The sequence below is a fragment of the Quercus robur genome, chromosome 11, assembly GCF_932294415.1.
Source record: "Quercus robur chromosome 11, dhQueRobu3.1, whole genome shotgun sequence".
Classification (NCBI taxonomy): domain Eukaryota; kingdom Viridiplantae; phylum Streptophyta; class Magnoliopsida; order Fagales; family Fagaceae; genus Quercus; species Quercus robur.
Window position 1 is genome coordinate 29,581,959 of NC_065544.1, and position 15,495 is coordinate 29,597,453.

Here is a 15,495-nt window from a genome sequence, read left to right on the forward strand (position 1 = left end):
AAAAGAATATGACGCATGAAAAATAAGAATCCACTAGTTAATTAGTTATGGAATTCCAAAGGGCATGTGAATGAAAATTGAAAATATTAACTCAACCTATTGAGTTAAATAGCATTAATGCTTTCTGCTTCATTTATTTATTTTCTAGAGTTGATCAGTCATGCCTAGAAGAAGGGAAGAGACAACATTTCTTATTAGATGCAATTAGTGTGACTTTATGTATATACTATTTAGATTTATGAAAAATTAAATGTTCACCATAAAATAATTTTTTTCATTTCATTGTAAATATAGTAGTCCTAATATGAAAAATTAATTCAAGAGATTAAAGACTTAAAGTCAAGAGGACTCCCACTAAAAAGTTGGGAGACATTAACAAAATAGAGGTAAAGTTTTTTTTTTTTTTTTTTGACAGAGGAGGTAAAGCTTTTGGAATCTTGTAAAAATAGTTCAAAACAATTCAACGGACAAGGCATAGAGATTTCGAATCCCAACCGACTTTTGACAAAAATTAAAAACGACATCGTTTGGTCCTAAACGCATATATACTGCCAATAGTGACTCGGTAAATTTTGAATAAATAATTAAATATAGTTGTTTTTATTTTTTACCTCAGTAACAGTTTTTGACTTTTTAAAAAGATACAATCCACGTGGCCCACCCCTTTTTTCTGAAATACCAAAAATACCCTTTTCACCTTTCCCTTTTCTCTCACGCTCATCCACCGACGAATACACACACTGAGATCTCTCTCGCTCTCTCTCTCTCTCTCTCTCTCTGCATTTTGTGTTTGGGTTAGGTCTCAAATCTGCGTATTCGAGTAAGTAAATAATGGGTTTAATTTGTTAATTTTATTTAGTTTTTTAAATCTTTGAAATGCGAAGCCTTGCATGTTGCTGTACGATTAGAAAAAATTCAGATGATATTAAGAAATTGAATCAGCTTCATTAGTTTTTTCAATACATACACTGTAAAGCATGAAGTTGAATGATGACCTGTGTACTCTTGTTTACTCTTCCCCACTATAATTATAATTGTGAAAGTTTTTGTTTTTATAACATCCACTATTTATGTCTCTGTTGATCATACTTGTAGAAATTTTTGTTGTGTAACATTCACTATCATTCATAGAAACAAAGGTTTGGCAAGTGTTGTATCTTTATATACTCATGGTGCAAAAAAAAGAAAAAAAAAAGAAAAAAAAAGAAAAAAAAAAGGTGTTTGATACCATGTGATATAGAATTGACAGCATAGAATTTCCTTGAGCAGAAGTCAATCCCCATGTAATTGGTAGAAATCATCAGTGATAGTAATAGAATTGCTTGAAATTTGGTCACAAGAAGGTAATTAGCCATGTGATTGTAGCCCATTTTATTGATAGCGGATTTTGGACAGCTTTATTTGTGAATCTGTGTTCATCGAACCATTATTGTTATCTTATGCTGGTTTTAAATTTTTGTTATTGTGAATGCATTTTCATTTACCAAATTTTAATCAGAAATATGCAAGGTTAACAATTTTTAAACTATTTTCATAATGAAAAAAAAAAAAAAAAGGTTGTTTGAGAAAAAAGTTAATCTAATGTCGTCGCATTCTTTACATAATTTGTCGAACGTACCTTATTTATGTGAGGCAAGTTCCAAGTTGGTATAAGAAAATAATAATGGAAGTCAGTCAAATTGCTACTAATTAATCTTATCTTAATTCATAAAAAAATAAAAAATAAAAATAATCTTATCTTAAAGCTATGCGATGGAATAAAATAAAGTTGCCTGATGGCGATGGCGATTAGATTTGTGTCCAGGGGGAATGTTTCTGGCGACTACCATTTTTTTAATGCTCTTCAATAATCCACCATTAGACTAGCTTTATATCATCTTCTACCTATATATCACTATATATAACCCCTCATAAATGTTCATTTATCATCAAAAGAAACCAAACATGATGATGTTTAAGATTTCACTAGCAATTGTTTGTGTCATTGGCTTAGCCCGGTCCATGTCTTCCTTGCCCAAAACTCACCACAAGACTGCCTCGATGCTCACAACGCAGCTCGTGCACAGGTTTGTATTGGATCCATGAGATGGGATGCAAAAGTAGCTTCTTATGCCCGAAACTACGTTGAGAAACTTAAAGGTAGCTGCAAACTTGTGCATCAGGAGGACCTTATGGTGAGAACCTAGCATGGGGTAGCCGTGACCTTTCGGGCACAGCCGCTGTGAAAATGTGGGTAGCAGAGAAGCCCAAGTATGACAACAACTCTAACTCGTGTTGGCGGTGAGTGCCGCCACTATACACAGGTTGTTTGGAGCAACTCAGTGCGTTTGGGGTGTGCCAAAGTTTGATGCAACAATGGTGGCACCATTATTAGTTGCAACTATGACCCCCCAGGTAACTATGTCAATCAGCGTCCCTATCTAAGAGTTATTCAAGAACTTCTAAGCATATATAATGCTTAGGATATATATATATATATATATATATATGATGATGCAGTAAAATCACCAGTGAGCTACACAATCCTCGCACGCTTAAAATAGCAACCTGCAAGAAGAAAGAAGTTATCTAACAGAGGGCACGGGTGTGGTGCCGGCCAAATACCCTCCGAAGGTCAAGTTAAAATTATTCTCAACTCTAGGGTACTAAAGAGGGGTAAATTATGCGTACCTTGATTTGTGAGGGTATTGAGGCTTTTATAGTAATAGAAAGTTGGCCTCTCTTCCTTGATGTAGAAGTCTTTTCCTTATAGGAATCCTCTTGAATAATCTCAAATGTGATGGACAAGACATTTCCTTGTAGAGAGGGTCTTTCATTAATGCGCGTATCTTCCAGAATTCTTCTTGTACTAGGATTCCTATTTCCTTTGGGATTCTACCAGGATTCAAGCATGTGTAACAAATATTTTAAGTCAGGGTTCCTGCTATGCACTAGGCTTACCCATTATCGGCCCATGGGCTAGGATACGTCAGGCCCAATTTTTATCACTTCAGTTGCCCCCTTCACCCTATGGTCTATCATGCTTGGGTGGTCGGACCAATAGGGTGACGGTTCAATATTCTTTGGGGTTGACGGTTTAAGGTTCCTGAGGTTGACGGTTTAAGGTTTTTGGAGTTGACGGTTGAAGGTTCTTGGAGTTGACGGTTCTCCAAGAGGACGACATGAACTATGATCATTTGTTGACAGGTTGTCAAGCATTTATGAGGTACGACACGTGTCACTTTTTGATTGGATTTTGTCCCGGATCGAAGCGTTGCTTCATCTTCCGTGCAATTCACATATATATATATATTACATTTCTCCTCCCTCATTTCTCCACTTTTCAGCTAAAACATATTGTCAGAGCGCCATCGTCAACCATGTCAGAAAGCGTTTCGTCGAATATCTGTACCCATCATCTATACAACCGTCGACCTTCAGTTACTCAGACTTGGTGAGTATTATTATTATTTTTTACAAGTCTTGCATTTGTGCTTTCATTTTGCTAGACTTTTATACACACCCGTCAACACTCCTAGATCCGTTAGTCTTAGGTTTTGTCGCCAATTGTAGGCAATGTTTAGTGCATCAAGTAATCAGTCAGTAGTTCGTGATGGAGCGGATTACGAGGAAGTATACCCATCCGATCATAAAGACCAAGAGAGTCCAAGCGAAGAGAGGAGTCCATCTGCCTCTTCCTCGTTGTCAACAAATGAGGATATGGAGATGGTTGAGCTAAAAGATATTTTTGATGACGACGAGGATCAACCATTGAGATCCGTCATTGGTGCTGGTGGACTTAGGGAGTTCATCATGCTATCAGAGTGGACGGTGCATAAATTCACATCCATCATCAAGGAGAAACACTTCAACACATTTAGGGCTAATTTTCAAATTCCAGACTACATTCCAATCCATCTACCCTACGTATCAAAGAAATGTTATTACAAGGGGGTAGAAGGTGTCGGAGTGTATGAACAGATGCTGAAGGCGGGACTTAGATTTCCACTAAGTACCCTGCATAGAGAACTTCTAAAGTTTTTGGGTCTGTCCGTCACCCAGATATCCCCGAATTCCTAGATGGTCTTCATAGCAATGGAGATTCTTTACGGTGCTATGACAGACGGGGCTAAAAGGCTGACGGTGCGTGAAATCCTTCATTGTTACCGTCCAGATGAAATTGACAGGTCGAGGGGAATGTATAGTTTTGCTAGTAGGAGTCCATTGTTGAAGGTCATATTTGAAACACCCGACTCAAATAGAGACTGGAAGAGTCGTTACTTTTTCCTAGAGGGTGACGGGTGGATGGGTCATCCAGGGGAGACGGAATATATGCCCGTCGACACAACTTGAGGAGTATTAGATCCATCTTGTATGCATCTGTCCTAATTTGTAAATTCTTTTTATATTTGCTCAGTTATGATTTCTCTCTTTTAACCATCCATTTCTTCTGCAGGTAGACGGCATCCACAAGTTAGTATTAAGGAGTTTAGTTTTCTTAAGAAGATTTTTCAAAAGACCAAGCCGGAGGAAAGGACTTGGGTGAAGTTGGTAAATCCAAATACCATTGGTATTGTAACAGTCCTGAACCCACGTAGGAAGCCGTCAGATATAATGAAAAAATTCACAGACGTAAGTTCGCCAACCTTTATTTTGCATAAATGGCTTCAACTCTTAGTTAATAACTTCATCTGTCCTTCTTTATAGAGATGGACGATGCTAAGAGAAGGGCGCTGATAAAATCACAGGCCGTCAAAAGAAAAGAGTTTAGCGAGGTGGTTCCTAAAGGGACGGCTCCGTCGACAAAAAGGAAACCTCCGTCCAAAGCTAACCGTCCTCATAAGCAGCAAAAACTCTCTCTGGAACCCGTCATAGGGTTGATGGCTAAGGGTGTGAAGACCGTCACCCCAATAAAGCATAGGTCAAGCAAAGGCTTAATGAAGGCCCCGTCCACAAGCCAAGAGAAGCCTCCTCCTTTCCTTCATGACGACTCCAAATATGCCCTGGAGAAGCCTTCATCTATTATCTCATCGGAGGACTATGAGGATTTGGGCAATCACTCAACGAAGGCAATGGGGGAGACGGGTCTCTTTGCTATTGCACAAGTAATTTTTGTCTGTCGATTTACGCCCGTCCACTCCACCTAGTTTTTGTCTAACACTCTTAACTTGTTTGTTCCATTCCCTGGTCATGATGAAGGGCCTAATGGATCGGTGCCTTAACCATGAGGCGGCTTTAGAACGTATGCGAGCAAAAGCAGAGCAGACAAAGGATGAGCTGGGTCAACTTAACAAGTGGAAGTCCACTATGAAGAAGAAGTTTGACCTTTCAGAGTAGGTAAGGAAGGAGCTTGAGCAAAAGATAGATGAGGCGGAGAAAGCCTTGGAGGTCAAAGAAAAGGAGATCCAAGACCTGAAGGAAAAGCTCCGTCAGGCTAAGGAGGGCTCCGTTAGGCTAAGGAGGTAGCAGTCCAAGAATACTATGACTCTGACGCTTTATTGGCCGAGTTGGGGGACTCATTCCTGCAAGGTTTTGATGACGCGCTCCATCAAGTTAAGAAAGCCTACCCTGAACTGGATGTGTCCATGATAAACGTTGACAATCAAGGCCAGACGTCTGCTTTGCCCGTCGCCTTAGAGAACACAGACGACCTTTTTACTGAGGATGCAGCCCCAAGCGACGGAGAGTCAGCCCAAGCTCAGAATGCCCAAGATGCCGACCCTAAAAAGTAGAGAGAAGACCTTTTTTTTTTTTTTTTTGAAAATGACTTGTCATTAATTTTGTGCATTGAACAATTGCCCTTTGAGGGTTTTACCCGTCATTAATTTTGTGTATTGAACAATTGCCCTTCGAGGGTTTTACCCGTCAATGTTGTTTTATTTCTCAACTTTTATGGCTGCATATATCTTTATTATTTTTATGAGTCTCCGTCCTCTCTAGTTGTCCATTTATACGGAGAACTAACCATTTTTATGGACATGTATAATTTTAGTTTTTGGACGAACCGTCCCCCTTGAATACTTTAGTTTATCCCGTCCTTCCTTGTGGACTTGGAAATTTTCACCTTATGGGATGACCCATGCAGTTGATGGGCTTGTATCCGTCCACTTATGTTGACTTAGAACTCGTCATTATTCGTCCATTTTATGGACTAGCCGTCATCCATCTGGATTGCTCCGTCCAACTGGTGGGCTTCGCTATTTTTACGGGCTTAGGGATTTCATTAGTTCGGGACTACCCGTTCAGTTTGTGATTTTTTTTAACCATAATTTTTATTGACTTAAGGAGTTTTCACCCGTCAGGGATGATTCGCCTACTTAGTATACTTTATTTGTCATCCGTCCATTTTTATGGACTTTGACTATCACCCGTCTAGGATAATCCATCCGTCTTGTGGATTTTGATAATAGTTTGTAATCTATAGATGGTCCGTCCACTTTATGAACTTGATAATAGTTTCCGCCCTATGGGTGGTCCGTCCACTTTGTGGACTTGGTAAATATTTCCACCCTATGGATGATCCGTTCACTTTGTAGACTATACCCATTTGCACCCTGTGGGTGATCCGTCCACTTAGTGTACTTTATAACATTTCCACCCTATGGGTGGTCCGTCCACTTTGTGGGCTTCGTAGAGATATCCACCCTATGAGTGACCCGTCCACTCTGTGAACTAACATTTCCACCCTATGGGTGATCCGTCCACTTTGTGGACTTTATAACATTTCCACCCTATGAGTGGTCTGTCCACTTTGTGGGCTTGGTAGATATTTCCACCCTATGGATGATCCATCCACTTTGTGGACTAACATATCCACCCTATGGGTGATCCGTCCACTTAGTGAACTTTATAACATTTTCACCCTATGGGTGGTCCGTCCACTTTGTGGGCTTCGTAGAGATATCCACCCAATGGGTGATCCGTCCACTTTGTGGGTTAACATTTCCACCCTATGGGTGATCCGTCCACTTTGTGGACTTCATAACATTTCCACCCTATGAGTGGTCTGTCCACTTTGTGGGCTTGGTAGATATTTCCACCCTATAGGTGATCCGTCCACTTTGTGGACTTGGTAATAATTCCTACCCTATGAGTGGTCTGTCCACTTTTTGGGCGTTGTTTTCTCCTGTTCACTTTTGAACTTTGTGAGAATTCAAGTAGAAAAACACAGTTGTGTCTAAATAATTCCTCTTTAAAATAAAATATGTTTGTACGGAAAAAGTACCTGCCCCCTTGGGATTAAAAAGGCACAAAATATTGTAGCAAAAATTGTTAAAAGAAAACTAGTAATTGTAGCTAAAATTAATAAACTAGGAAATTAGGGATCGTCGCTGCTCTTTATATTATCTCTACTAGTAGTATTTTCATAGATGTTCCGTGTTCCATGGGTGCTGCAGCTTTTGTCCGCCCATCTTCTCAAGGTGGTAGGTACCCTTCCTCTACCATAACACGATCCTGTAGGGTCCTTTCCAGTTGGGGCCGAGTTTTCCTTACGAAGGATCTCTAGTGGCACCCATTACCTTCTGTAGTACAAGATCACCGACCTGAAAGTCCCTATGCATCACTTTGGAGTTGTAGTGTTTCGCCATGAGATTCTGATAGCGCGCCAACCTCTGCTCTGCTGTCGCTTTGACTTCGTCCACTAGATTGAGCTGGAGGCACATGGCCTCTTCGTTCTTATCATTGTCGTAGCTTTCCACCCGGTAGCTTATGAGCCCCACTTCTGCGGGAATGACCACTTCAGTTCCATATACTAGTCGAAATGGTGTTTTTCCAGTGGGTGTTCTTGTTGTGGTCCGGTATGCTTATAGGATGCTTGGTAGTTTGTCCGGCCAGACACCCTTTGCCCCCTCGAGCCGGGTCTTGATTATCTTGAGTAAGGACCGGTTTGTGACTTCGACTTGCCTATTAGCCTGTAGGTGTGCGGGCGACGAGTAGTGATTCTTGATCCCTAACTCCAAGCAAAAGTCTCTGAATGCGCTGTTGTCGAATTGCTTATCGTTGTCAGAGACCAGCACTTTGGGTATCCTGTACCTGCATATGATATTTCTCCAGACAAATCTTCGGTTGTTCTTCTCTGTGATGGTGGCTAAGGCTTCTGCTTCTACCCACTTAGTGAAGTAGTCTATGCCAACTACCAGGAACTTTAGCTGCCTGACCGCCATCAGGAATGGGCCCATGATATCTAGTCCCCATTGTGCGAACGGCTAGGGTGCTGTCATAGGGGTTAGTTCTACAGATGGTTGTCTGATGAAATTGTTGAACCTCTAACACTTGTCGCAGGACTTGACATAAGCTTGCGTGTCCTTTAGCATTGTAGGCCAGTAGTATCCTGCTCGGATCAACTTGTGTACTATGATCGTACGCCTGAGTGGTTTCCGCAGATACCCTCATGGATTTCTCTCATTATGTAATTTGCTTTATCGTGGCCTAAACACCTCAAGTATGGTTGAGAGAACCCTCTTTTATATAAGACATCTTTCATCAGCACAAACCGTGATGCCTGGACCTTTAACTTTCTTGCGGCGCCTTTCTCGTCCGATAACACGTTGGTTTTCAGATAGGATATTAATGGCGTAGTCCAATTGCATTCAGAGTCTACTTCCTGTATACTTATTCCGTTATCGATAAGTGAGGAGAGTTGAACGAATGATAATACCTGTTCGGTGACAAGTATACATTCGGCTAAGGCAGCTTTTGCTAGATGGTCGACACATTCGTTCTCTTCCCTTGGGATTTGAAAGAATTTGACTTCGAGGTCGCCGATTCGGTATTTTACTTCTTCTAGATACCTCTTCATTCTATCATTCTTACACTCATAGCCGCCATTGATCTGACTCGTTACCACTTGTGAGTCGCAATGTATGACCACATTTTCCCTATCTGCAACCTTTGCGAGGTCTAGCCCTGCCACCAAAGCTTCATATTTTGCCTCGTTGTTAGTTGTAGGGAAATCTAGACGAATTATACACTGGATTTTATCTCCCTCCGGGGTTTGGATCACCACACCGGCTCCTCCGGCTCGTCTATTTGAAGATCCGTCCGTATAAATATTCCATTGTCTCTTCTCCTCTATGCCTTGGCCATCCACGATGGTGAATTCGGCGATAAAGTCAACCACTACCTGCCCTTTCATAGCCGTTCGTGGATGGTATTGTATATCAAACTCGCTTAGCTCTACTGCCCACAAAGTCATTCTTCCTGCTGCCTTTGGACTACTCATAGCCTTTCTCAAGGGCTTGTTTGTCAAGACGATGATAGTATGCAATTGGAAGTATGGCTTAAGTCTTCGCGTTGCGATTATCAATGCGAAAGCCAACTTCTCCATCTGAGGGTACCTCTCTTCTGCCCCTCGAAGCGCTCGGCTAGTAAAGTAAACTGGTTTTTGAGATCCATCTTCCTTTCTTACCAAGGCTGCGCTTACAACAGCTTGTGAAATGGCTAAATACAGGTAAAGCTCTTCTATTGGCTTGGATGGACTGAGCGACGATGGGGATGAAAGATATGCCTTTAAGTCGTTAAATACCGTCTGACATTCGTCCGTCCATTCGAATGATTTCTTTAGATTGCGGAAGAAGGGTAGACATCTGTCCGTCACTCTTGAGATGAACATGTTCAGGGCTGCGACTTTTTCGTTCAAACTCTAGACCTCCTTAATCGTCCTTGGTGGCTCTAACTCCATTATGGCCCATACTTTCTCCGGGTTGACCTCTATACCTCTTTGAGACACCATGAAACCCAAGAATTTCCCCACTGTCATTCCGAACGTGCACTTGTTTGGATTCAGCTTCATGTTGAACAATCAGAGTGTGTCAAAGGTTTTCCTGAGGTCGTCTAGGTGATCAACTTCATGCAGACTCTTTACCAACATGTCGTCAACATAAACTTGTACGTTCCTGCTAATCTGATGCGTAAACATCTTGTTCATTAGCCTTTGGCATGTTGCCCCAGCATTTTTGAGTCCGAAAGGCATCACCTTGTAGCAGCATAATCCCTGACTTGTAACAAAGGAGGTCTTCTCTTGATCAGATTCGTCCATCTTGATCTAGTTGTAGTTCAAGAAAGCGTCCATGAAACTTAGGAGCTGGTGGCTCATAGTTGAATCTACCAAGGTATCTATCCGTAGGAGTGGGTAGCTGTCTTTAGGGCAAGCCTTGTTGAGATCCGTGAAATCTACGCACATCCTCCAGTTTCCATTGGCCTTTTTAACCATGACGACGTTTGCCAACCAGTCGGGGTAATATACTTCCTGGATGAAATTTGCCTCTAGTAGTTTTCGAACTTCTGCAGCTATGGCCTTGTCCCACTCCTGGGCGAACACTCGTTTCTTTTGTTAGATTGGAGGGAATGAGGGCGACACATTTAACTTGTGGACCATGACTGAGGGGTCAATTCCTGACATGTCTTTGTGACTCCAGGCGAACACGTCTTGGTTATCTCTGAGGAAAGTAGTGAGCGTTTGGCGCACTGGCTCACTAGCTAGTGTGGCAATTCTAGTTGTCCGTTCCGGCCATGTGTTATAACGGCTTACCCCTTCCAGTTCTTCAACTGGCTTTGCTAGTGCTCGTTGCTCTCGGATACACATCATTTGCTGTTGATCCTCCATCTTAACATGGCAATATAGCATTCCCGTGCTGCTATTTGATTTCCTCGCAATTCTCCTACCCCATACTCCATCGGGAATTTAATCATTAAGTGGTATGTTGAAGTCACCGCCTTCCAGGAATTGAGAGTGGGCCGTCCGAGAATGGCATTACAGGCGGACGAGCAGTCGACTATGAGAAACGTTATCCCCTCAGTGATCTACTGAGGATAGTCACCTGTCGTCATAGATAGTGTAATTGCACCCAAGGGGAACACCTTCGTTCCCTTAAATCCCACGAATGGGGCATTCGTTGGGGTTAACCGTTCCTTGTTAATCCTCATTTGCTGGAATGCCAGGTAGTATAGGATGTCCACTGAGCTGCGGTTGTCGACGAGGACCCAATGCATGTTATAATCCCCTATTTGCAAGCTGACCACAAGTGTGTCATCCTGAGGATGGTGAAGACTCCGAGCATCATCCTCTGAAAATCCGATAACGGGGTTATTTATTCGTGGCATCTTAGGTACGGATCTTGTAAGTTGGACGTTATGGACCATTTTGAGGTAGGTTTTGCGAGCTTTATTGGAGGATCCGGCAGCGGTTGTGCCTCCTACGATCATTCTTATGTCCCCTATAGGTGGTCTAGGGCGCTCGTTCTCTAGTCATGGGGCCTGCTCCTGAGACGGATTGGTTCTTTCTTTGTTGATAAACCTTTGTAGCTTCCCTTGTCTAATAAGGGCCTCAATCTGCTGTTTCAGATTGTAGCAGTTGGTTGTGTCATGCCCATGGTCACGGTGGAAGCGACAATACTTGTCCTTTGGCCTCTTGTTGGGATCTCCCTTTAGTTTACTAGGGAACGTTAGTGCTCCTTCATCTTTGATCTGCATCAAGACTTGATCTATCGGGGCGGTTAATGGGGTGAAGTTGGTGAACTTCCCAGTGGGGGGTCTAGGGTGCCTTTTATCTCATTGATCTCTAGTTCTAGCAATCTTTCGCCCCCTATCCTGTTGTGTGTCCTCCTGTCTTTCCCTTTTCCTGGGCTTCTCCTCGCGGGCCAGCAATGCATCTTCCACGTTCATGTATTTCGTGGCTCTGTAGAGTACGTCCGACATGGTGTTTAGGTCATTTTTGTATAAAGAAAACAAAAACTTACCCTTCTGCAATCCGTTAGTGAATGTAGCTACGAGTATCTTATCATACGCTTCATCAATTGAAAGGGCCTCCTTATTGAAATGAGTTATGTAGGACCGTAGCCTCTCATCTTCTCGTTACTTGATACTCATTAAGCACGCAGTGGACCTTTTGTACCTATGTCCCCTAATAAAGTGCGAGGTGAACTGGGTTCTCAACTTCTTGAAAGTATTGATGGAGCTTGGCGTTAATCTACTAAACCAAATTCTCGCAGGGCCCTTCAGTGTCGTCGGGAAGGCCCTACACATGATCTTGTCTAGTGCCCCTTGAAGGTGCATCAGGGTCTTGAAAGTCTCTAGATGATCGAGGGGATCCTTGACCCCATCATAGCTTTTAATCTGGGGCATGCAAAATTTTTGTGGCAGCGGGAATGAGTTCATGGAGGTAGTGAACGGTGAGTCTGTTCTGTTTACTAGGTCATCAAGATCATTAGACACTCGTCCCTTGAGGGTATTCATCATGACCTCCATCTGTTCCTTCATCGCTTGCATCTCTGCGACAATAGGTGGGGGGGCCGTATCCATGAGAGATGGAAGGCTCGTGTTTTGCCGTTTTGGTCTACTTGGGGCATTACTGCCCTCTGGCCTTTCTTGGTCCCTTCGTTTGGCACTGGTACCTTCTTGGTTTTCCTCTTGAACGTTGTGTCTTGCGTCCCTTTGGCATAGCTGTTCCTCCAGATCATGGTTTTGTTTTGTGAGGCAGTCCACTGCTGCCATGAGAGTTTGGACCTGCCTTTCCAATGTAGTGGATCACGGTGGCTCGTCTCCTTGAACGTTGTTGGTGGTAGCCATCGAGCGAGTAAGTACCATGCAACTCTTATGTCCGGGAAGCGATAGTCTGGCTAAACTCAACGTTTCCCACAGACCGTGCCAACTGATGATGCCATAAAATCACCAGTGAGCTACACGATCCTCGCACGCTTGAAATAGCGACCTGGAAGAAGAAAGAAGTGATCTAACAGAGGGTACCGGTGTGGTGTCAGCCAAATACCCTCCGAAGGTCAAATTAAAATTATTCTCAACTCTAGGGTGCTAAAGAGGGGTAAATTATGCGTACCTTGATTTGTGAGGGTATTGGGGATTTTATAGTAGTAGAAGGTTGGCCTCTCTTCCTTGATGTAGAAATTTTTTCCTTATAGGAATCCTCTTGAATAATCCTAAACGTGATGAACAAAACATTTCCTTGTAGAGAGGGTCTCTGATTAACGCGCGTATCTTCCCGAATTCTTCTTGTACTAGGATTCCTATTTCCTTTGGGATTCTACTAGGATTCAAGTGTGTATAACAAGTATTTTAAGTCAGGGTTCTTGCTATGCATTGGGCTTACCTATTATTGGCCCATGGACCAGGATCCGTCAGGCCCAATTTTTACCACTTCAATATATATATATATATATATATATAGGTTAATAATAAGTGGATTTGATCCAATTTGCTCCCATCTTGAAAACTAGTTAATCACTCTTGGGTATAATAATAAAAATGAGACAAAAGTTTATCGCTACTTGACCAATGAATACATTTCTTGTGGCAAGCTCATTTGTGTTGTCATACTGAAGACAACTAATAGTAATGGGATTTATTTAATTGTAATTTTTTTGTTTTTCGTTCTTATCCTCTCGAGTGGCATTTTAAACGCACCGGCATGACTATCATGAATAGCTTCATCTTCTTCAAAGGCAGACAAAGGCAATACTTCAATCTAGCTCTTCAAACGCCAACGTCAAAGCTCTACCTTGACAAATCTAAAATCCAACTACTCTTATGACCTGTTTAGAAGTTTAGAGAGGGGGGGGAGGGGAGTAGAGGAGAATGGTTTCCCTCCACCTTATTTGGATGTTTTTAAAATTAGTAAAGGAGAAGGAAGTAATTAGTCTTTCCCCTTATTTGTATGTTTTAAAAATTAGGATGGAGAAGAGAGGAAATGATTAAAATAGACAAATTTACCCCTATTTGAAAATGGACTTACAACATTAGTCTATTATTAATTTAGAAAGGGTAAATTGAGAAATTTATTTAGTCAATAATTTATCTACTCTACTCTCCCTTCAATTTATCTACTATACTCTCCCTTCAAATCTCTCCAATTTGGGGGAATTAAAAATGAGGGGTTAGAGATGATTGAAACCTTTCCAAACCCCTTTAAACTCCTCCCTCTCCTTCCTTAAAAAACTTTAAAATAAGTAATTGAATTACTCTCTCTCCTTCTACTCTACTCCTCTTTTTTTTTTTTTAAACTTCCAAAAAAGCCATTAATGCGACACTTGGTGACAAGCTTGCATGACGAGGCTTGGCACTTCCATCTAGATGTTAATATATAAACAATATGGTAATCATTAGTTAATAAATAACAATATATACGTTGTCAATATGTTTCTCTCCTTAGCTGTCCACATGAACTTCATTAGTTGTGGTTTTTGTTTTCTTCCAAAAGTGGATCATTTGGCAGGATATATTATCCAGTAGGGAGTTAAATGTCAAAAACTAGTTTGAAAAACTTATGCAAATATACTGGCTAAATTACAATTTGCACTCCTTAATTTTGTTTAAAATTAAATCAAATCACTTAACTTTTTGTTTATTTACTATCCCAATCATATAACTTTCATTTATTTTCAATTTAGTCATTTAATCTATTTCCGTTTGATGGGTTGCCGTTAAGTGTCTCAAACCACATAGTTTTGGTATTTTTGTTCATTTCCAATTATATTGCTCTTAAGACTCTCAAAAAAAAAAAATTATATTGCTCTTAACTGAAGAAAGAAAGTATGAAAAATAGGGTTAATGGAATTGGAGAGAGTAATTTGAACCTTTGATTGTTTCAATGAGAAACACACAAAAAAACCAATTCATCTATAAGATTTTAGGTAAATACAATTGTTTTTTTTTTTTTTTGTTTTTTTTTTAAAAATTATGTGGCAATTACAATTGTTAATAAAAAAATGTAAAACATTCTTTTTGCCAGGGCAATTATGCATTGCTTGCAACCAGGTGAATAAGTACCATAGAGAAAAGACTAGATTTTAGAATGACAAGCTTAATTAGCCAGGAAATATAATATATATATATATATATATATATTAGAATTTCCTTGGAAAATAAAATATAAGGACAAGAAAAATAAAAACCAGTTTAGGTCCTTATCCCTCCATTAATAAACTCTCAAGGAAAAAAATCATGTGTCCCTTACTTTTATTCAACAGTTAAGGAATATCCGAACTATTGATGCTGCGTCCTTGTCTCTTTTCATCTTTAATTTTTTGATTAGGGATGGTAATTTAAATCCGATCTGCAGATATTCGGTCCGGTCCAACCCTAATGGGCCGGATTTTACCCGGCCTGATAAAGAATAGGGTCGGGTATAAAAAAAAAAAAAAACCCAAAGTGGGTCCGGGTTGGGTTTGGATTTTATCAAAAAAACCCGAAATCCGGTTATATATATAGTAATTAAAATACCCTCATATATATACATAGTTATAAACCCTAACATTTCCTATTCCTCATTTCATTTTAGCATTCAGCTCACACCCCTGCCTCTCTTCTCTTCAGCTCACACCTTCGCCTCTCATTTCTTCAGCTCGCAATCTCACTCACTCCCAATCTCACCGTCGGCCCAATTGCCCTACTTCTCACCGCCACCCTCGCTTTCACCGCCGTCTCAAGCTGTCTTAGCTCTCTCACTCACTGTCTCACATGGCCACTTCTCCCTCTTCATCTCTCAACTCTCTCACTCACATGGGC

General features: G+C 41.1%; 1 protein-coding gene and 1 pseudogene across 1 annotated transcript; one reads left to right on the forward strand and one right to left on the reverse strand.

Annotated features, from left to right (window-relative positions):
• Positions 1-1,659: 1,659 nt before the first annotated feature.
• LOC126705612 (pathogenesis-related protein 1-like) lies at positions 1,660-5,893 on the forward strand (annotated as a pseudogene).
• Positions 5,894-8,332: 2,439 nt separating this feature from the next.
• Positions 8,333-9,592, reverse strand: LOC126704924 (uncharacterized). The gene has a single exon (XM_050403906.1). It carries the CDS (start codon positions 9,590-9,592, stop codon positions 8,333-8,335), a length of 1,260 nt encoding a protein of 419 aa, XP_050259863.1.
• Between the last annotated feature and the right edge of the window lie 5,903 nt (positions 9,593-15,495).